The sequence below is a fragment of the Pelodiscus sinensis genome, chromosome 8 (assembly GCF_052426305.1).
Source record: "Pelodiscus sinensis isolate ZL-2025 chromosome 8, ASM5242630v1, whole genome shotgun sequence".
NCBI lineage: Eukaryota > Metazoa > Chordata > Testudines > Trionychidae > Pelodiscus > Pelodiscus sinensis.
The window spans coordinates 29,047,177-29,069,040 of record NC_143059.1 but is presented as its reverse complement, the minus strand read 5'-3'; the positions used below and the strand labels follow the sequence as shown (position 1 = coordinate 29,069,040).

At 46.9% G+C, this 21,864-nt stretch overlaps 2 protein-coding genes across 3 annotated transcripts in view; both read right to left on the bottom strand.

The window, feature by feature from the left end:
• LOC102446209 (prosaposin-like) overlaps positions 1-10,624 on the bottom strand; it is a 45,565-nt gene extending 34,941 nt beyond the window's left edge. The window contains exon 1 of one of the 2 annotated variants that reach the window (XM_089780125.1): positions 10,539-10,624. In XM_089780125.1, the coding sequence (XP_089636251.1) occupies positions 10,539-10,623 (85 nt within the window). In that variant the 5' untranslated portion in view covers position 10,624. Of the gene's footprint in view, positions 1-6,336; positions 6,497-10,538 lie in introns of those variants that run through there. The other variant, XM_006121497.5, reaches the window with a different exon arrangement.
• Positions 10,625-10,692: 68 nt separating this feature from the next.
• Positions 10,693-21,864, bottom strand: part of LOC102451819 (prosaposin) — a 52,717-nt gene continuing 41,545 nt past the window's right edge. Inside the window, exons 11-14 of the mRNA XM_075934951.2 lie at positions 20,506-20,669; positions 16,616-16,696; positions 15,525-15,632; positions 10,693-13,862 (exon numbers count right to left, since the gene is read on the bottom strand). Coding sequence (XP_075791066.2) covers positions 13,827-13,862; positions 15,525-15,632; positions 16,616-16,696; positions 20,506-20,669 — 389 coding nt within the window. The 3' untranslated portion in view covers positions 10,693-13,826. The remainder of the gene's footprint in view (positions 13,863-15,524; positions 15,633-16,615; positions 16,697-20,505; positions 20,670-21,864) is intronic.

The following is a 21,864-nucleotide window of genomic DNA, read 5'->3' as shown; positions in this document are numbered from 1 at the left end:
CCCCAGCCTGGTGAAAGCGAGTGAGGAAGGGGGAGGGGGGAGGGAGGATATTGTGAGCAGGGGCAGGCTCCTCAGAGAGAGGCAGGGCAAGGAACACAACAGAGGTGGGGCAAGGATATTTAGGTTTGAGGTAGATCTTGGATTGCACTTAAATTCAAAAAGTGATCTTGTGCTTGAAAGGTTGGAGACCACTGGCATACAGTCTCACACACCCTTTACTGTTATTTCCTTACCCGGAGGTGCCCAGGCCAGTGCCCTAACCCCTCCACCTTCCTACCTTCAGAATACTTTTTATCCAGCCTTTCTAGTGGGACAGTTGGTGCTGGCTGTGGTGATGCTCCTCAGTGGGCAAGGCTTGAACCCACAACTCTGGGGTCCCCAGGCCAGTTCCCTAACCCCTAGGCCACTCAAGAACCCAACCCGCCACCACCTCATATGGACCTTGAAGAGAGGTTGATTGATGCAGCTGCTGAACTGAAAGTCCCTTCTCCCTTATGGTAGACAGGGTGAGATGGCAGAAGGATTCAGAGAGGAGTGAGCAGGGGGCAGGATCTTGGGGAGGGAGGGGGGGTAATAGGTCATGTGAGAGCTGGGCTCCAAGGAAGTGGAAGCATAAGGGCAGAGCTGTAGTTGAAGCACTATTGATGCTTTACACGCACACTTTCAGGGGGTGTCTGCCACTCCATACACCGGTGTAACTGCACCCACAGTAGCAGCTAAAGCAATGTAGCTTTCTAGAATCACTTAGACGTGCCCTTAGTGTTTGGACGCCAAAGTAGTTTTACAATCCTGAATTACTCCTAATGGTGAATCCTCATTTTTCTTTTCAGTAAATCAGTGGAGCTAGGTAACATGTTGACTTACATCAGCCATAGAGCTGGCCATTCAAAAAAAATTGATATAAAGATTTGAGGTGACTCCAATACAACCCACAACCACCCTCTTAGAATGGGATCAGAAATGAAACATTTTGAAGGGAAGACAAAAGCCAATGCTGTTTTCAAAGCAGTGGGGAACATGTATGTCATTCACATGCACTTAGGGTAAAATTCAACCCCCCTGAATGACACAGCTCAAAGCAGCATCCAGGCATGACTAAGACCGTGTCCACACCAGGGACACTTTCCTAGGAACACCCAGGCTGTGTCTAGACTAGCAAGTTTTTCCACAGAAGCAGCTGCTTTTGTGGAAAAACTTGCCAGCTGTCTACACTGGCCGCTTGAATTTCCGCATGAACACTGACGATCTCATGTAAGAAATCAGTGCTTCTGGAAATACTATGCTGCTCCCATTCGGGCAAAAGTCCTTTTGCGCAAAAGAGCCAGTGTAGACAGCTCAGATTTGTTTAACTTTTCCGTTAAAAGCATTTGCGAAAAATCATGCCAATCTAGACGTAGCCCAATAGTCTCTACCAGCAAAGCATCCCTACCGTGAGCATAGCTCTAGCAGGAAAGCCATGCGTCATGCTGCTCTAGTAAAATCTCAGCCCACAAGCGGCACAAGCTATGTTGGAAAAAGCATTGTTTTGCCAGTAGAGCTGCTTCTGCTTCTGCCAGGGACTTCTGCCAGCACAGCTATGAAGGTTGGGGGTCACATCTCTTCACATCCTGATCCACATGGCTATGCTGGCAGAAGTCTGTAACGCAGACCAGATCTGAGGTTAGGCTCATGATGCATCCTCCATACACCAAGGGTACCTTGAGCAACACTGCAGTTACACCAGCTCATACAATTGTTGTGCTTTGAGAGCAGTTTTGATTACTGAGGGGCTCAACTCCATTCTTTTGATCTTTCATGTTTGTTATGTGACCAAATACTGGTAGGCTCCTCGAGGCAAGGAGGCATCTGTTCAGCTTGCAAAAGCGCTACAGGTACGTATGATGCAATCTTGTGTAGGTGGTAGTGTGGCTTATGCTGTTGACAATCTTCAGCCTTATGGTGATAGACTCAAGGAGCTCAGTATATTAAGCTTCTCAAAGAGAAGCTTACAGAGGTGATTTCATTACTGTCTGTACAAAACTACATAGAGAACAAATATTTAACCCATAGATAACCATCTAATGGCTGAGAGTTAAAGCGAGACAAATAAAGTGGAAACTTTTGACAGTGGAAAGCCATTAATCATTGGAACAACTTACCAAAGGCTGTGGTGGACTCTCAATGGAAATGTTTAAATCAAGATTGCGGGGGGTTTTTAAAACAAGATCTGCTGTAGGAACAGTTTGGGGGAATCTATGGCCTGTGTTACCAAGAAGGTCAGACTAGATGACCACAACTGGTTCCTTCAGTCCTTAGACTCTATGAATGATCAGATCACATCCCAGAGATGACTGTACAAACTCCTTCCAGACACCCATCCCAAATCAATACATGCGTAGAGCAGGGGTCAGCAACCAGTTCAAACCAAGTCACCAAACTACTTCAAAATTCAGAACAAGTGGTCAACAAAAAGCCATTTTAAGAATGCCCATTTGCATGACTGAAAATACACAACTTAATATGTTTGATAAATTGACAATGATGAATGATAACACACATGAAACATTGGACTCACAGACTTTATTTAATGGGACTTCTGCTGCTGCATCTTTTCACACATTTCTTTGACATTTACAGTATAACTGGTCAAATCCAGCTTGATGCAGGTATTCAGGCCGTCCTCTGTCCATTTTATGGTAGGGGACTGAGGATATGGGGGTGCATGATGAACTCAGGGGCAGCATTCCCTCTCAGTTGCATGGCAGCACAGCTTCACAGGTGAGTAATCAGCCCCACCCAGCCAGAGGCTTAGGGCTCCCAGCAGGGAGCTGACAGACTGAGAAGGGCTGATTACTCACCTGTGAAGCTGTGCTACCCCCCAGCTTAGAGGGAACACTGTTCAAGGCACAAGGTTGGGGTGAGTGGGGGGGGTGCAAGAGTATTATGGCAGGGAACTGGGGGTGCAGGAGTCTGGGCATATGGTAGTATGAGGGGCTCTGGGCAAGGGGTTCAGGTGTATGATGGGCTCAGGGTTGGTGTGGGGGAGGCACAGGAGTGTTATAACACAGCAGCCAGATGGGGGCTGGTCCCCGATTGGGGCTTGTTGGCCAGGCTTCATTTTTAATGAAAGTAAAATGTGTCCAGCACAAAAATTTACAACTTTGTCTTTCTTTGTGGCAGGAGCAGGGAACTTTTTTGGGTCGGGAACCACACAAGTGTGAAGCAAAAAAGAAAAAACCCTCCACCAACCCTCACTGATGTGGCCCCCAGCTCAGACACTTCACTCCTCTGGTGCTCCAGCCCCATGATGGGGGGAGAAGGGGAGGGACTGAGGTTCAAGGCCTCAGGCCAGATTTTCTCTTCTGGGATTCCAGGGTAAGTAAATTTTGTGGGTCCCACAGGCTCTGGGGTGGGCCAGAAATGAGGTGTTAGGTAGGTGGGACAGGGCTGCTAGTGAATGGGATACGGATGGCAGTGCAGAGTCTTGGTAGGTGTTGGGGTGTAGGAGGGGATGAAGGTGCAAGGGAGGGTGCTGGGAGGAAGGGGACAAGAACAGGCTGGGGGCAGGCTGTTGGGTGGGGGGAGGGAAAGAGGAAGGAACAGGCTGTCAGGGCAGCGGGTGGGGGGACAGGGTGTCTGCCAGTGGGGGAGGAAGCAGGAGTGGGCTGAGGGCAGGATGTCTGGTGGAGGGGGCAGTGAGGGGAGGGGAATGCAGGGACTGGGCATGGGGACACTTGCACATTGTTGTGCCATGTCACAGGCACCAAGTAACACGGCTTCCTGCTGCTCCCATTTGCCAGAAGGAAGCCTCCAGGAAAGATTTGCAGGGGTAGCCTCCAGGAAGTGTTTCTTGGGGAGGGGGAAGAAAAGGGCAGCATGGAGCCATTTTTGGCTCCACTTGTTCCCCACATGCTGGATCCGGTGGGGAGGCTCAGGGCATTCTACCCTGGGCCCTGGCTCGCTCTGAAGGAAGCTGGTGTTCCAATCTTGCAGGGGACTGGTAAGGCTTTTAGCACCAGTGCTGGTTCTCTGCTGTGGGGAGATCGGGGGGAAGGGAGCTGAGTTATGGCTCTTCTGGAGCCCCATCTGGCTCCCTAGTGAGCCATTTTTGGCTCATGAGCCATATGTTGCTGACCCCTGAGCAATGCTTCCCTTTATGCCAACTACAGACTGTAAACATGATCTCCAAATAGTCCCATATGGGAGTAATGATAGTGGGCAGAGACTCCTTCCCTCCCTCCCTCCCTCCCTCACTTCACTGGAGTAGGCCTGACTCCCTGCTACAAGAGCTTGGGGGATGGGGGGAAAGAGGGTAGCTGGTTAGTTTCTCAGACCTAGAATTACAGAGAACTTAAGGTTTATCTATATTACCTCAAATGGCAAATCCCTACAGTACTGAATAAACCTGTGAGCTCAGATTTCTTTGGGTTAGAGGCCTGAAGCTTACAGATCCAACAGATACACCAGGTACCCAGAAAGAAGGTATATCCAGTACCTTGTATGACCTACCACCCTTACCCCATTGCATGGCATTTACCCAGGATATGGAGTTGGGTCAAGATCACCTAAAATCCCCAAGAGTCTTATGGGAATCAAACACTTCCTCCTTTTCTCAGTTCCACGTCTGGCATCTTGGCCACGTCAAATGCCTAGCTCCTCAATCTTCTTTTAGAGTAGGGGCTCAGCAAGCCCGCCAACAGGGAGAGAGAATGGGGGCAGCTGCCCTGAGGCCCAGCCATTTAAAAGGGCTTGGAGCTCTTGACCACGGCTACTGCTGAGCCCTGGGCAATGCCGAAGGGCTCCTTAAGGGAGGCTAACCCCGTCCTCAGGCCCTTCCCTCTCCAATGCCCAGAGCCACTCCCTCTCCTTGCCCAGGGCCCGGCAAAGTCTGTCGAAAGAGCTTAAAGTGCAGATAACCTACTCTACCCCATGTGTTTTGTAAAGGAGTCAGCGAAGGCTTGTCTGCATGCTTTCTGGAATAAGACAGGATGTGAATTCAAAGAGAAATAGTTATTATGCAATAGCTGCGTAGATTTATGGGACTGGTTTACACATGGACAACCAAAGAAATTACTCCAAATTAACAAAAACAGAGTAACTAATGCAGTTTCACTAATCCACTTAAAATACTGGTGTAAATGCTCTTACTGAGAATTACAATGGTCTTACTTCCTTTAGCTTAACTCACTTCCTGAATCCAAGAATTCTGCATAGTAATGTGTACCACATCCTGCTGCTTTTGACCAATCTGCTGGCCAGACAAGCACATAAGGCTGAAAAGCACCCTAGCTCTGGGAGATCAGCTTCACAAGCACTGACATGCCAGCAGCTGACAAGCTTCCCTGAATTTCCCAGCTAGCTGATTCTGACTCTGCTTTTGGCATTTTTATTCCGTTCCTCAAAATAAGAGGGGTGCTCAGATCACTACCCCCAACAACAGGCAGTCTCACTGGCAGGACCAAAGAAGCTGGAGGAGGGATGGGAAAGTATTTGCATCTCCATCTATTAAAGTATTTCTGCCTACACAGTGTAAACCTGCTTGCCAGCTTTCATGCTGAGCACTTTTCCCCTAAGGGAATTTGGCAAAGACCTTGGTGTTTCTTGGTCTCTCCCTAGATGCGGCAACAGAGATCACATGTTCAGAGCAGATAGGAATACAGTGGGTATTGATGGGCTTGGGTTATTTTCAGTCTATTTATTGGTAAGTTATGGCTTTAGTTTTCAGTTTGTGACTTACTAGCAAATATCCAAAGCTCCAATGCTGAGATTTCTCTCTAACCAATGAAGTTCTGGCAATGCCACGAGGTCAGAATCCTAACAAGAATTCACTGAAAACACGAGAGAAGTTTGGCAGCATGACCAACATGTGCTTACATGCAAGTAGTCATAGTCTTTAGGAGAAAAGCTTCAGACCATATCATCCCACAACTTTTTTTTTTAAAAGTAGGGAGCAGACCATTCATGGATCAATGCAAAGGCAGATTCTACCCACTCAGAACTCGACTTGACGTCTCCTAACATTCCTACATACACATCGCCTCTGCAGGAATGAGACAAATCGAGCATCTTTCTAGGCTGCAGGGCAAGTCTCCTGTGAACTCCTATGACGCCATTGTCCCTCTGCTGCACTGGGAACAAACCAAGTACATCCTTCCCTTCCAATGCAGGGCAAACATGATGCTGCGCTTATTTCCTAGCTGCACAAGGTTAAACCACAAATACAAGCTATAGAACACTGCAACAGTATCTCAGCATATAATGGGGCAGGGGAGCCTGGAGAAGGGTCAGAAAGCAAACATCTTTCAGATCCCCAAAAAAAGGTGGAGTGGGGGAGGAGGAAAACCAGCCCGACCTTACCTTGGTAGGAAGCCAAGTAGAGAGTGAGCAGCAGCACCCAGCTCTTCCACATGCTGTCCATGCTGTTTCTGGGTTAAAAATCCTTCTGTATCTGGAGTCGGAGCTAACTCCTCCAGGGCTTTATTCCCTGCTATGCGTCTCTAACACCAAGCAGCCAGTGAGGAGTGAGCTGACACCTACACAAGATAATTGCCACACCCATTCCCCTGCACATCATCGCAGTAATTACCAGTAGTTACATGTATACGGAGGAAGGAATGAGAAATGATGGCACCCACAAGAGAGCTATACCTGATGCTGTTCAGCACAATGGCCTCTTCCATGATGGTGGGTGTCTGATGGGGGTTTATACAGGGCCTTCTCTGGGTTGCAATCAGTGGGGGTTCATACGTGGCAGCACACAGGCTTCCCTCACCTCACCCCAAACTATTTTCATTGCTGGGCATGGAGTACGGGGATTCTTGGTGGTAAAATTATACTGTGCTTAGGGACAATCAAGTTGCTACTTACCAGATGACCAATAAAGAGTATTTTTTAAAAAGATCCTTCCCTCCCCCCCCCGGCCCACCCACAAAAAAAAAACCCTCCATGAAAACCCAGTTCAAATGTTTGAGACTAAGAATATCCCTCGGATCAGGACATATCCAGGTAAGAGACTGCAAGGGGACAGACATTTGAAATGCAAGTCTGGTTTGTAGACTAATATTGCCATGTCTCCAGCAGAGTCCACCCCTCCCCTGCCCGCAGAGCACAGTTGTGGCATTGTGCTACCTTAATGTTGCTTTGGTATTCTATGACAGAAGAGACACATTGGGCAATAATGGTTGAGCCAGTTAATCTGCTCAGTATGGAAGATCTGACTGGACCATGTGAGAGAATGGTCAGTGTGTGGAATCCCCTCAGTACTGGAGCCCAGAAGAAACGATAGCTCCTTTTGGCCCTGGAGAAGTCTTCCATCCTATTGTGAATCATATATATAGTAGCCCAATGTCTGTGACTCTGTAACGCTGTAGCGTTACGTCTTGCCTCTGGGGGGCACTGTTGCATCCCGTCATGGCGCCTGGCTGAGCGGTGCAGAAGTCAGCCAAGCGCCATGGCGGGAGGGGAAGGGGGCAGGGCCCGGCCGTGTATGTCATCGCCCCCCTTCCCCTCCCGCCATGGCGCTCAGCCGAGTTCTGAGCCACTCAGCCGGGCCACCGCGCAGCAGCAAGTTGTGCAAGAGGCAGTTTGGGCTCCGCGGTCCCCGTGCTGCATGGGGAGCATGGAGCCCAAACAGCCACTTGCCCCTGCACGGGGAGCATGGAGCCCAAACAGCTGTTTGGGCTCCACAGTCCCCCGAGTGAGAGACAGGAGGGGGAGGAGAAGAGAAAGAGAGAGTGAGAGGCAGGAGGGGGAGAAGAGAGAGAGATGGAGAGAGAGGCAGGAGGAGGAGGAGAGACACGGACATGGAGGAGAGACCGGAAAATCCCGTTTTATGACAGGCTATTGGCTAGTAGATACAGATTAACAATTTGAGATCCCAGAATATTATTTATGCCAATTAAATTCCAGTAAGAATTTTGAATACTTCCCATACAAAATTTGGCCTCAGTTTTTGTCCTTCCTCTCCCTACATCTCTCAAGCTAAATTAAGACTGGATAGCTGCCCCTTTACTGGTACACATCAATTGCTGTGCCAGGTCTCCTCTTGGAAGTATTTTCTATCACCGGGGGTATATCTAGACTACGGAGTATTTTTTTTAATGGCTTTTTTTAAAAAAAAACTTCACCTGCATCTAGAATGCCATCGCATTCTTTCAAAATTATATCGAAAGAACACGGCGGTTCATTTGATATTAGTAAACCTACTTTTACAAGGAAGAACGCCTTTTTTTGAAAGAGCTCTTTCGAAAAAAGGTGTTCTTGAATGCAAACTGGACTTTTTCGAAAGAGAGCGTCCAGATTGCTTAGGTGCTCTCTGTCAAAAAAGCGGATCGCTTTTTTCAAAAGTCTTGTGGGTGTCTAGACGATCTCTTTCAAAAAAGGCTTGTAGTCTAGACGTACCCTGGGAGATGTGAGAGAATAGGAAGCACCAAGCCCCTGCTCACTTGAATAGTTATACTACCTGTGGCCGTGTGATCTTTCTATATTGCCACATGGCACTTCAGCAAGAAAGGTGTGGGAGTTGCATAGCTCTCAATCCTTTGTTGTGCAAGCATAAATTGCTTAAATAACCAGCCTCAGTGGCTTCAAGGTCTAAGGTATCGGTTAGGTAATCACTTGAAATCAAGTCCTCACTGAATTTCACCACTCAGTGTATAAATTCCATAGGCTGTGTGTTCCAGGTAAAGTTATAAGAAAACCTTGATCTCTAAACCAGGGGTCTCCAAACTACGGCCCGCGAGGCCCTCTCATCCGGCCCGTGGAGACCTTTTTGTCTGGCCCCGCCTTCTTCCGCGTGCCGGTGTGACGAGGCGACCCCCGCCCGTCCCTGGGGCGCCGCCGAATGGGCCCTTCTTGCCGCGGGGGGGGGGGGGGGCCCTGTCAGGGGTGTGCGGCGTGTACTCACGCTGCGCCGGGGCAGAAGCGGGCCGCTCCGCTGACAAGCGGCCACGCGGCGGCAAACGGCGCAGGGGGCGGGGGTTAGCACGGGCAGCGTTCCCCCGCCCAGACTGACAGGGCAGCCGGCCAATCAGGGGGCAGAATGGGCGGTGGTGGTAACGCCCGCCCGGCGACGTGCAGGGGAACGTGAACCCCGGCGGGAACTTTAAAAAGGTGACCCCTTCCGCCCGGGGGGGGGGGAAGGAGTGAGCGGTGGCAAGCAGGAGGGGAGGACAGCGTGCAGAGGAAGGGGAGAGCAGGGGGAAAAGCCCCCCCCCCCCCGAATCTCAGGTCACTGTTGATGTTAGGGACAACAAATCTAAAGCCAGAAATGTCTGCTATTTTGGCATCCAGGAAACAATTTCACCATTCACATTAATACAGGTGTTCATGTGTAGTGTATCAATGTGTTATTAAATAATAACTGAATAAAATAATATTAAATAAATAATTTAAAAAAACATCCATGTTTTGATTGTTTTTTATTTGGACCTCAAGTGTGTAGTCGGCCCCCGAACTGCTGTTTGATAGTTAATGCGGCCCTCGGGCTGAAAAGTTTGGAGACCCCTGCTCTAAACCATGGCACCACTTAGATAGGTCAATGTGTATTTTCCTTCTAGTAAGGATGGAAAACCCATCAAGAATGTCAAGGCTGTTCCATATTTCAACAGTTTTGGCTCATGCTAGAGATCCTGTTGGAAGACATGTAGTCCCCTTACTAAAGGGGCCTCTGTTTTTTCCCTGGAAAGATCCTGTGTGCTGCAATCCAGACTACAATTCCCATGAGCCCTTCGGAAAAACAGGAAGGAAGGACTCTTGTGTGGGAGATGACTGCCTCTCCATGTGCATGAAGAAAAGAGCCCTAGCAGTCTGGGACTCTGCCTTGGAGTTTGGAACCGAAGGGGGAGCCAGGCTGCTGCCAAGGAGTTTGATCCAGTCCAGGGGCTGTTGAGTGCAGCTACAGACCAGGACAAGATGCCTGTTGGAACTGAGATTTAGCAGGCTGCTTTCAATAGGCACAGCATGAGGCAGTAAGTTTTTGGGCCTTGTTGGGAAAGTGCTGCCTGGGACAGAGCTGCTGTCTAGCCTGGACAGAATCTCCACTACAGCTGCAACATCAGCGCGCCAACGCAAGCAAGAGTCTGGGACTGAGAGTCCAGGGGTGTGCACACTCTGGGGTGGGATCAATAGTCAGTACAAATGTTAGAAATATAAGTCCCAATTATTGTGTGCACTTTGTTAATGCTATTCAATGTTAATCTGTTAACCCGTTTATTTAAGTAAAGATTGTTTATTTTAAAGTATTCTATTAGACGTATATGATTTGTAGTTGTTCTGGAATTAGATCCTGATTTATGTTGGAATGAGGATGTTCCTGGAGGCTCTCAAGGCACCAGTGAGTGTGTACAAGGCCAGTCAGGTGGAGGCACCACCATTTTACATTCATTACAGCAAGAGACTGCAGCAAGGGGGTGGATAGGGCTTTCCCCAACTAAATGCCATCACCACTGGGGTGCTCAGGATCTCTTTTGGGTTAAAACATCAGGCGCCCAGGCACACCTGTGAGTGTGACCTGCTCCCCAGTAATCCGGGGAGGAAAAAGGGGGTTACAGACATTTAACCCTTAGGGGCATACGGCAAGATCAGATCTCTAAATTCAAGCCCTTCTGGGAACTTCCAGAGGAACATGCACAGTATTTGCATCATCAACAGACCAAAGCTTGAAGCCTTTTACTAGAAGTACTATATACTAAGAAAGCAAAAAGCACAAAGATGTCAAGTTTTCAGTAAGTCTTTATTGTTAATTACAGAAGCTTTAGTGCAAAAAAATCAAGACAATGTTCAGAAAGCAACTGCATGTTTTTCTCCTCCAGTCTAGAGTAAGACAATGCTATCATTCTACAGAAGAAGAGGAAAAACTAAGTTCTTAATACTAGAATTTAAACACTACACAAAACAGCTCCAAATTCACCTTGTCCCAAATGTGACTGTTAAATTGTTTGCTTCTATAAAAACAAGACAATTAAACGTTGATCCAGAGAAAAACAGTCATAATAGAAAGGATGCCACCTCATTTAAAAGATTTAAGGTTGCAGTATAGAGTGCAGTATCACACATCCTAAATTCTATAGCAGAGACGCTACTGTTTAAGGAGAGACCACTGTTTCCGCAAAGCATCTTGCCTGCCCACCCCAATGCTGGGCAGAGATACTCCACATAAAACAGAAGCCACTGCATAAGCCTGCGATCACAGAGAAAAACTGCAGATGCTTAGAATTTTACAGCTTTTTTGATAAACAAAAATTCTCAGAGTTCTATACAGAACCAAACAAAAATACACAAAATCACTGATCTCAATCAACTAGGAAGTACAACTACAATAAAGAAACAGTGCAGAAAGATGCAACTGAGTGGTTTAAGTTAAATAATTAGTTTGCTTGTTCCTGAAGTGTGCTGCTAGAACTACTCCCACTCTCCTCCCCCCACTCCATCCTCCCATACCACTTCCCACAAAGAATGCTCACACAGAGAAGCAACCTTTCACTGGCACCTCTCTGAATAAGTTGAAACTGGAATTTTCAAAGCTCTCTGCCTAGCTACAGACATGTGCTTAGCTGTACACCTACTCTCCTCCAGAAACATTTTCCACGTTTATTTTGGGGGCCTCTTTTACAAATTCTATTCAGAATTATGCACTCAACTCTGGTAATTACTTGTGTGGTCCAAAGCCAAGTATTTGGGGACCTAGTCAATACCCACTTTGAATGGAATTTTTCCCAACAGGTTTATGATCGTTGTCTATACTTTGGAAACAGAAGACTAGCATTCTGTGCCTGGTTGTTCTGTACTGTGTGCTAAAGGAATATACATTATTGAGTTTGTTCTGTACACCAAAGAAATGAATATAAAAATGCTTATGAAACCTATGGTTTAATTTACCCTGACATTTCAAGAATGCCTTCCCATTATTTTAATGCTTAGGCTATAGAAAGGAACCCATTTCTTTGGTGTGCAGAGAAGCATTGCTCTAATACGATACCATTCCATTATCCATGCTCTGTGCTACATTAATCTAGGCAGAAAGGTGGTCTACTGCACAGGCTCAGCATGAACAAGCTTGTTTTCCTTGCAAACTAAAAGAGATGTCAGACAGATCTATAGTACAAGCATCCTGCAGGCAAAGCACTTCTGTATCTTAATGGGTGCCCTGCAGGGTTTCTCCTGGGGCTATTCAGGAAGATGTTAGCATTGGTGATGCTGACAGACTGTGGGGCAGATGAAAATGAATGGCAGCTCTGGGCAAATTCAGGGAAAAGTTCTGGAGTCTTGGATCACTGAAACATGCATCTTAATGTTAGCTGTCTGGGTGAATCTCAAAACAAGCAGTGTTATCACTGTTCCCACCCTTTAATCACTGCCCTCTTCTCATCCCTTTCACACGCTCCTTCCAGCAAAATGTCCACATCCTGGCACCGTTCTGTACACAGAGATGGGTCCTACAAAGCTGCTGAAAAGAAGCAAACACAGTTAATAGTTTTTCCAGTGGGAGTGGGAGGAGCTGTGCCTTCAATGTTTGCCTGTTGCCTGTGGAATGGGCACTCTCCTCAGGACTTCATTCTAGAGGCTCCAGTCCAAACTGCCAGAATGCTCCCAGCTCATGCAGGTTGGTTTGTCCACCCAGACAGGGTCCAGCACCTCACCAGCAGACAGATGGAGATGCACAAAGGAGGCGCACGTATCACACTCATGAGGAGTCCAGCAAGTCATCCTTCTGATAGCAATGGCTTCACAATGCCCCAGATCATCACTATTTCCAGACTTCCAGATGTGCTGGTTTGCCTAGCAGATGAGAGCAGCTTCAAAGGCTACCAAGGCCCACATTATGGACCCACAGCAACAAACGAGAGCACTGCTCACCTGCAGGGCATCCATATAGGATCTAGCTTCCATCCCTCCTCCTCCTCCCCTCACATTTAGCTAAAGCTCACCTTGATATCACACAGCTTTTGCTTTCTCACATTAACCTTCCCCCTTCTCTCCAAAGAGATTAGAAGATACAGGTGAAGTTCCCTACAGGCAGTCTCTGTAGGAAAATCTACTGCCCAAAAGCTTAGGCATGCTCTGAGATTTTGGAACTTTACACTGCATAAAAGCCTTTTAGGTGGCCCATTACACTCACACAGCATGTTTGGATTAAGCCCTTAGTCTCAAAATCTGCTGGAAGTCCACAATTTATTAAGCCGTCTTTCAACTTTAGCCATGTGCTCAACCTAAAAGCTGCCCCACTCCACACAAAAGACCTTTCACACATTTTTTACTGAAAGTTTTCCACGAGCATTAAATTCCCTTGACACACCGATAAAGCTTTGAAAATTCCAGCCCAAGGGATTCATGGACTTAGGTAGCCTAACACTACAGATTACAGAAGGAAAATACGTTTTGCAAGTAGTATATAATTTAATATTCTTGCCAGATGTTTATGAAGAGCCCTCAAGAGCACATAGACATCTTCTCAACCAGTGACAACAACATTTAAAATTTAGAATTATCCTGATCCGTTTTAGCTCTGACAGAAGTGTGTTTTATCTTCATTTCACTTTCACTGTATGCCACTGCTCCCACAAGTGTAAATACTGCACCCTAGTGGTGAAAATCCACAGTGTAATGCATATTTTTAGAGTAAAATCAACTAAACTGTATGATCAAAAATAGCCTCTGTTAAGTCAACATTGCAGATCAGAACCTTCAGCAGCAGTACTACAAAAGAATGACAATAAAGGAACTTCAGGGTTGGGAAGTTAAGAAGGCTAGGAGAGGAACAATGGAGACTCAGCTCTCCTACCCACCTCACCCCACAATTTAAAAAATAAAAACCCTGGACAGACATTTTCAGAATTTAAGATTTTCTTCTAGTTCCACACGTGATGTTTGCAGTGCTCGACAGCCTAGGAGAGAGAGAGAAAAGAACAGGAGAAGTTCAAAAGACAGTTTGCTAGCTATAAATAAAGCCACCACTGTATGAACTTGCCTCTCCACAAACCCCAGGACTTTGGAGGGAAATATCGTTGTGTGTTGCACTGAATTAAAATTCATTGAGGGGCTTCACAAGGAAAGATTGGTGGACAAAGCCTTAAACATTAGAGGCCTCTAAGTTAGATTTCATTTTCTCATCAGGGCCTAGAGATAGCACCCCACCAGAGGAAATAAACCCCACCAATGAGCAGTAATAGCCCACCACCACTACTGTGTTGGGAGCCAGATGAATCCATCCAGTAAAGAACCATGCTAAGTCCTCCTTTGCTGAAAGAGTACTTGGCTAAACACAAGGCTCATTTTGTACCTTTGATGGGATGCATTCATGCTGCAAGTCAGCGACAGGGTAAGAGACTATAAATTAAACCCCCGATGTAATTGGAGCCTCCCAAATGTTCCCTCTATTACCAACCCATGTGTGTAATAATTTTTGTTGTTCGCACCAGTGGAATGTGATGTACAGGCAGTCCCCGGGTTACGTACAAGATAGGGACTGTAGGTTTATTCTTAAGTTGAATCTGTATGTAAGTCGGAACTGGCGTCCAGATTCAGCCGCTGCTGAAACTGACTGCCAGTTCCGACTTACATACAGAATCAACTTAAGAACCCCAAGCGTCCCCAAGTCAGCTGCTGCTGAAACTGATCAGCGGCTGATTCCAGGAAGCCTGGGGCAAAGCAACTCAGTCTGCGTAAGTCGGGGACTGCCTGTATACCACCAGTAGAAACCAAACACCAAGACAGAATTTTTTTTAAAGTTACCAATAGGGATAACTGCTCCAGCCAAGACTACTTAGACATTTCAGAAGATTTAGATTTAAGTGTAAGAAAAATAAATAATGAAATACATCGACCAGTCAAAAAACTAACATCACACTTTCTGCGACTCAGACTGCATGTGCTAGTTGCTGGGGAAATCTCTGAGACACTCCCATATACTGTCTCTTTAAGGCACTCACTGAAAGCTTTCCTCCTCCTGAACCATTTTGCAGAGATGGTGTATGGAGGGGGGGATGAATGTGCATGTGCACACGCACGCACTGGGGGAAGTCAGAGACAACTCCCCCCACCCCACAGGTTTGTGCAGACCTCAAAGCTCCTATGGAGTCCTGAGCCCTGTGCCCTCTATATTGCTCTGTAGAGATGAAGCACATGAGCTGGGGCAGTGAGTGGTGGCAATCTGATATCAGCACCCTCCCAGGGTACAGCCAGCAGGAGGTCCCCAGGAACAGCTGCAGGAGCAATGTGGCTGCAAAGCAGCAGGGGGGAAGGGGCATCTGCATATAGGTTTCCAGCAGGATGCGCATGGCTCTGCTAACAACTACTTGGCACCTGAATCTCTCCTGGGCAGCCAGCCAAGCACACAGCTCACAGGGAACACCCGGGCCCACTTCTTTGCTTTCTGAAACTGGGTTTCTGAAATTAGGTTTGGGCAGTTCTGTTACAGAAGCCAGAACATAGTACTGTATGTGTAAGAGCTGTAGCAAAAGCGAGTGTGTTTCTCTTCGACCTTCTGAGGCTCAGGTTTGCAGCACTGCCTCAGAGCAGATACTGAAATGGAAATTCCCATGACTTACATTGCATTGAGCTGCAGTCTCCATATTCTTACACCAATAGCCTGGGCCCCACACACATTCTTCTGACCCTAAAAGATGCTGTTTGGACAACACACAGACTCCTAGTTTCTGCACAATGAAAGAGAAAGGAATGGTAAGCCGTGTCTTCCCATTTACATTTGGTGATCTCACTTCCTCTCCTGTACACCTATGACTGTTGCCAATGAGGTTGGAATATGTAGCCAAAACAGAGGCAGTGCCAGCAGCTTCCACACCTGCAGTGCCAGCCTGCTACTGACAATTCAGTCTGTAGCTCCAGAGTGCAGAACCTAAGGCCAGGATTTGAACCTTGGCTTGCCTGGATCCAACCACCGGGACTCAGGGTTCCCTCCAGCATTGGAGAGTCCGCGTTGGTGCTCCAGCCTCCCCATCTCTCCTGCGGGGCTGGAGCACACAATCTACTAGCCTGTCCCCCGTCCCATAGGCTCTGGTGACCAAGGAGAATATGGGGAGTGTCCTTCTTTTCAGTCGAGGGACACATCAGTGAGGGGGATTTTTTTGGGGTGCTTCTCACTTGTGTGCAGTCCAAGTGATTTTTCTGTAGGTCAGGGCCCTCCCTCCCCCCAAAGGTTCCCCACCTCTGCTGTAGCTAAACAAACAAGACTTCTGAGACTCCCCTGGAGGACACTAGGTCTCACACATTAGACAGTTTCTGCTTCTATGCGGCTTTCTGGCCTCTTGACTTAATATGGAAAATCCTACTAAAAGCAGGAGACCTCATATTTGAGTGTCAGGAGTTATTCACTAAACGTAAAATTGTTGTACTCAAGATTTGGGAAATACAGATCTGGTCACTCAGGCAAAGGAGACACATAAAAGCCTTTGCTCTGCCAAAGGCCAGAAGACTACAACCTACTGTATGTTCATAAGTCATTGATCAATTGAACAGTCATGCAAGGCCCAATGCACTTAGCTGATAGTGTATATGTGTACATTACAGTGGAGCCTATGCGTGCTAAGCACTGGACACAGAGAAAGAAAGAGTCAGTCTAATCCCTGCCTCAGAGAGCTCATGCTACACAGAAATTACATTAGCTGCATGCACTACTTACTCTGCACACAAAATCTGGATCCATTATCTCTGTCAAGATGGTCAGAAGCATTGGTTCATACTGATCCACAAACTGAACACACTGTAACAAGACATAAGTGGTTGAGACATTTTGTATTCATTTAGATGTGAGCATATGGGTTAAAGATGTTAAGACCCTGATATTGTTCAACATTAGAATTCTGTTAAAACCATATTTGGGGTTTTATATACTGAGACTTTAGCCTTAGTACCATTGTAAATAAGAGATAAAAAGAAGTTCCAGAAAATGGAAAAAAGCATTTGAAATATAAAGTATTAAGCAAGGCTTTTATTTTAAACACTGCTGGCTGTTCCCTTTCCTTTCAGCTGGAGAGAGTTTATAGTAAGGATATGAAGTTCTTAACCAGCCGGGTTAACCAATAAGCATCATCTTATCAGTTAAACTCTCAGCCCCATGGAGCTTATACTGCAGAGCCTGCAGTGCAAAGACAGCTCCCCAGGAGCGGGGCCGACAGCAGGAGCTAGTGCACACCAGGAGCCAGCTCCCAGCATGCTCTGGTGTCCGGGGAGTCGGCTGAGCTGCGGGCTCTTCAGTATAAAGCTTATATATGAAAGCTTTATACTGCAGAACCCACAGCATGTGTAACCACTAGGATTTTTAACAGTTACATTTTTAACCTTTTCTCATCCCTAGTTTATAGAAGGAAAATTTCCTCTTAGGTAGTACCAATGATGGTAAAACTGCCCTTTTGAGGCCAGGAGAAATCAGTTGAGATGGGCTGTTATTGCTGAAGTTCAATAAGTTTCAAGATGAACACACAAGGAAAGTGTCTGGGGATGTTGGCTTTCACTTGCAACCTCACTTTCTTAACAGTCAGTGCGGCCTGGCTGTTTCAAGCACTGCATTTTATCTTTTTTTGGTTAGATGCTTAAAGCCAGACTTACAAAGGAAAAGTGAAGAGATAGCTGGGAAAACAAAAGAACTAAGGCAAGGAAGGGAAAGGATACATGGGGATAGTAGGAAGAGAAAAGAAACTGTCTAATACCAGTGTTTCTCAACCAGTGGTACAAGTACCCTTAGGGGTACTCGAGAGAAGTCTAGAGGGCACATCAACACAACTGAAATGTGGAGAAAACTGAATTTTTGTTTTAACTTTTACAGGGTTTTATTATTTTTGTACAAAAATTTCATTGCTCACCTGGCTACGATTAAGTTGTTTAAAAAAATGCGTTGTAACAGCAGAAAAAATGTGTCTGAAAATTGTAGGTACTAGGAGTACTTTTTTTTTTTTTAAGGGGGTTATTTTATTTAAAAAAAAAAGATTGTGAAACACTGGTCTATACAAAAATAAGTTGACCTTTTTAGGTTTACTTGCAGCCACTGTATTAACTACTGCAGTGACTGATGTGCACAGCATCTTCATGTGTACATCCTGACCAGAGTGTTTTCACTGACCTACGGGGGTAGTATGGGAGCCTGGGTGTCTCAGCTCTGTTGGCAGCTCCCTACCATTATCTTGGTTGTGCCACCACAGCCATGACAATAGACAAGAGTCAACATTCCCCACCAGGAGCAGGATCTAGCTGTCCTGGGGCTCCGCATGGGAACAGGGAGCTGCTGTACTCTAGCTGTCTGGCTCGTGTCAATTTCACAGTGAAGCTAGGAAACTGAAAGAACAACAGCCAATAGCCAAGACAGGGAGCATAGCATCTACACAGATATGGTGTTGCCCTAACTATACCAGCATAAGCCCTACAACTCCAATTGAGCTGGTTTTATTATTCACCGTAGCAGGGAGTACATGGTCTGCATTTCAGTGTGTACACACCTCCACTGTTTTGTCAACAAAAGCTGACTTGTGGACAACACGGATGTAAAATCCTATTTCATTGGGTAATCAGTTAAATGTGATGTTTAATTAGTTAAAGAGGGGGCAGGTGGGAGCCACTCCAGCCCGCTGAAATAAAGGGGCCACTAGGCCCGGCCATAGGCTGCTCCAGCCCCTGGGCAGCCCCTGTTCATGGTGGGCCCCATGGGGCTGGAACAGTCCCCTTACCAGTTAACCTTTCACATCCCTAGTGGACAAACCTGTCTAGTGTAGACAGGGCCAAAGTTTCACATCCCAGGTGGTGTTCACAATTTAGCTAGAGCTGATGGAGTTAGCAGTGTCATCTGGTCCGGTAGCCAATTTTTCCTCCCAAAAGTAATCTTCAAGGACCCAAATGCAGAATGATGTGCAGACTACCCCCATCCTTTCATTATTCTGTCTACCAATCAGGTCTTATTTTCAGTGTATCAATGGTGACGTGTGGATTTCTGCTTCATTTTTGTTAATTATGATTTTAAACACAGTTAAGAATTGTATTAGCAGGCCCTTTTATTTGGTCTAATTTAAAGTCTTCCCCTTCCCTCTACCTTTTACTAACATTTGCTGTTTTAGATTGTGATAGATGAAGGGATTTATTGAAAAGCTTACAAGACACTCCTTCCCTTCCTCCAGTGTTCAGCAAGGGAATATGTTTTAGCTAATAACAAACACCATGATGGCACCTATATTTTATGAGGAAGGAGCACCAAAATTGCACCTGCCATTGAAGCTAAAACTCAGAGCAGTAGCTTAAAATGGGATCACAAGATGAAAAAACTAGGAGGGAAGGGGAGAAAAACTACACGTACAAAGTATTCTAAGACCATTCACAGTATTATGGTGAGAAGTCTGCTCAACGTTTTTAAACCAAATTTTAGCACAATGGAAGAGACTGTGCTGAACACAGGCAGCAGCAGAGCAAGCTCCATTGCACCAATATCCCTCAGCCCTCTACTGGAGAGAGGATCTCTAATGGAGAGAAAATGGTCCACCTCCATGACCATTCAGTCTATGAATGCTGCGGAGAATTCTAACAAGTTTGACAGTTGTGACATGAGTTAATTACCACCTCACTGGACAGCCAACAACTTCACTCATTTTAATAAGACCCTATCCTGGATTTAGACTGGCAATCTATGTGAAAGGCTGTATCTCATTAGCTCTCTCTTCAGCCATCCAATGAAGGGTTACCAGAGTATCTTCAGCTGTGCACTACCAGGCGCTGGTTTTTGCTAACTCATGAGTCAGTATACACTTGCAACTTGGTTAATCCCCTAAACTGTACCAAAAGGGCTGAGTCAATCCAACATGTGATCTGCTCCTGTGTTTCAATACAAGAAGTGGATTTTTAAAAATTGAACCCAGTTCCAGATGGGACAGCAGAGAACTCCCAGCTCCTTTACCCTCCAAAGAAGGGACAAATTCCTTCACTTTCACCATCATACTTACTACAGTTGACTGACCATCAATAATTGCTTATTGTGCCAATGGGCAATATGGTTCACAAGTCGATGTGTGAATTTTTTTTCTACCGTTTTGCTGAGCACAATGGTTTTCTACGTTTATCCAATTTGCATTGCTCTGGTTCTAAGGTAGACTGCCACAGATCAAGCTTCTTCCTTAATTGTGCAGTTTACTAAGAACAAAAAAAGGAAGCTTATGCCCTTTGACACCACGCATCAGAGAAATCCCAGCAGGGATCAGGCTTCCAATTTGGGGCTATTTAGAACCAACACACACTTCGGAGTCTCAGCTGTATTGTGGCTAGTTTCAAAGCAGTCAGGGCAAACGGGCCACTCAAATATCACCTGCCCGAGATGGAGGTTTTCAGCCATCTCAAGCACAGAAGTCACTGTGACAACTCTAGTGTTAACATCCAGGCAAAATGGGCAAGAATTTGTTCCCAAATGAGTTTTAGCAAGGACAACCTACTAAAGGATCAGGGTAGAGAAAAACCACTCAAACAGATGACTGGGCACCTATTTTAGCCTCAGATTCTCTAGCCTCACAAAAAGTATGTGTTATATATAACATCCTCTACCTGGTCGCTGACAGATTTTGGTAGGAAGTGACAGACTTTTTCAAGTGCAGCCTCAATTTCAGCTCCTGTAGCATTCTTCTCCAGTTGCTTCTCTATGTAAGCTACAACCATCTTGCACACGTCACAGAAGTCACCAGCCTGTAACTGCTCCGGAGCAATTTTCACTGATCAGAAATTAAAAAAAAAAGTGCTAGTTGTCAGGCTCAATGTTTATACTGGAAACCTCTACCTTGCAGTTGATCCAGTTCTTAGACTAAAGAGAAGCCAAAAGGCTAACAGTTAATGTCTAGGCCAGGGCTGGGCAAATTCCAGCCTGAGAGTTAGATCTAGTCCACCAGGGTTAGTCCCTGGCAGGCCCCACTGCTACATTTACAGGTATCAAGGGATCGCAGTTCTCCTTGGCCACTGCCATTCGCAACCAATGAGAGCATCGAGAAACGGTGTCCTAGTCCATGCCATTTCCCACAGCTCTCGTTGGCTGTGAATGGTGATCTGCAGCCAGTCACCCAATACCTGCAAAGGCACAGGTGAATATAATAGTGGAGGCCTGCTAGACTGCCTTTTTTTATTGCTCACCCCCATCTAGGCAGTCCCCGGGTTACGTACAAGATAGGGACCGTAGGTTTGTTCTTAAGTTGAATTTGTATGTAAGTCGGAACTGGCGTCCAGATTCAGCCGCTGTTGAAACTGACCAGCAGCGGCTGAATCGGACACGCGTGGGGCAGAGGAGCTGGAGTGCTGCTGGGTTGGTCTAGTAGCACCAACCCTTGGCGCGGCGGAATCAACCCGGCAGCACCCCAGCTGCTCTTGGGGACGCCTGGGGCAGAGCAGCTGGGGTGCTGCTGGGTTGGTCCCGCCACACCGCTCCTCGGCGCTACTGGACCAACCCGGCAGCACCCCAGCTGCTCTGCTCCAAGTGTTCCCAAGTCAGCCACTGCTGAAACTGACCAGTGGCTGACTACAGGAAGCCCGAGGCGGACCTGCTCTGCCCCGGGCTTCCTGGAATCAGTCGCTGATCAGTTTCAACAGAGGCTGAATCTGGATGCCTGGGACAGAGCAGCTGGGGCGCTGCCGGGTAGGTCCAGTAGCGCCGCACATTGGCGCTGTGGGACCAACCCAGCAGCCCTCCAGCTGCTCTATCCCAGGCGTCGGCGAGAAAAGCCTGGTTTGCTGGGAGGGGGGGGAGTGCACTAGCTGCGCCGGCCCCCGCCCCCCCCCCCCCCAGCAGACCAGGGAGACGCGGAGCGGCTTTTCTCGCTGCGGAGGACGCGGGCGGTGGGACCGCCGAGACATGCCGCGGTCCCTCCGCCCGCGTCCTCCGTGGCGAGAAAAGCCACTCCGCGTCTCCCTGGTCTGCTG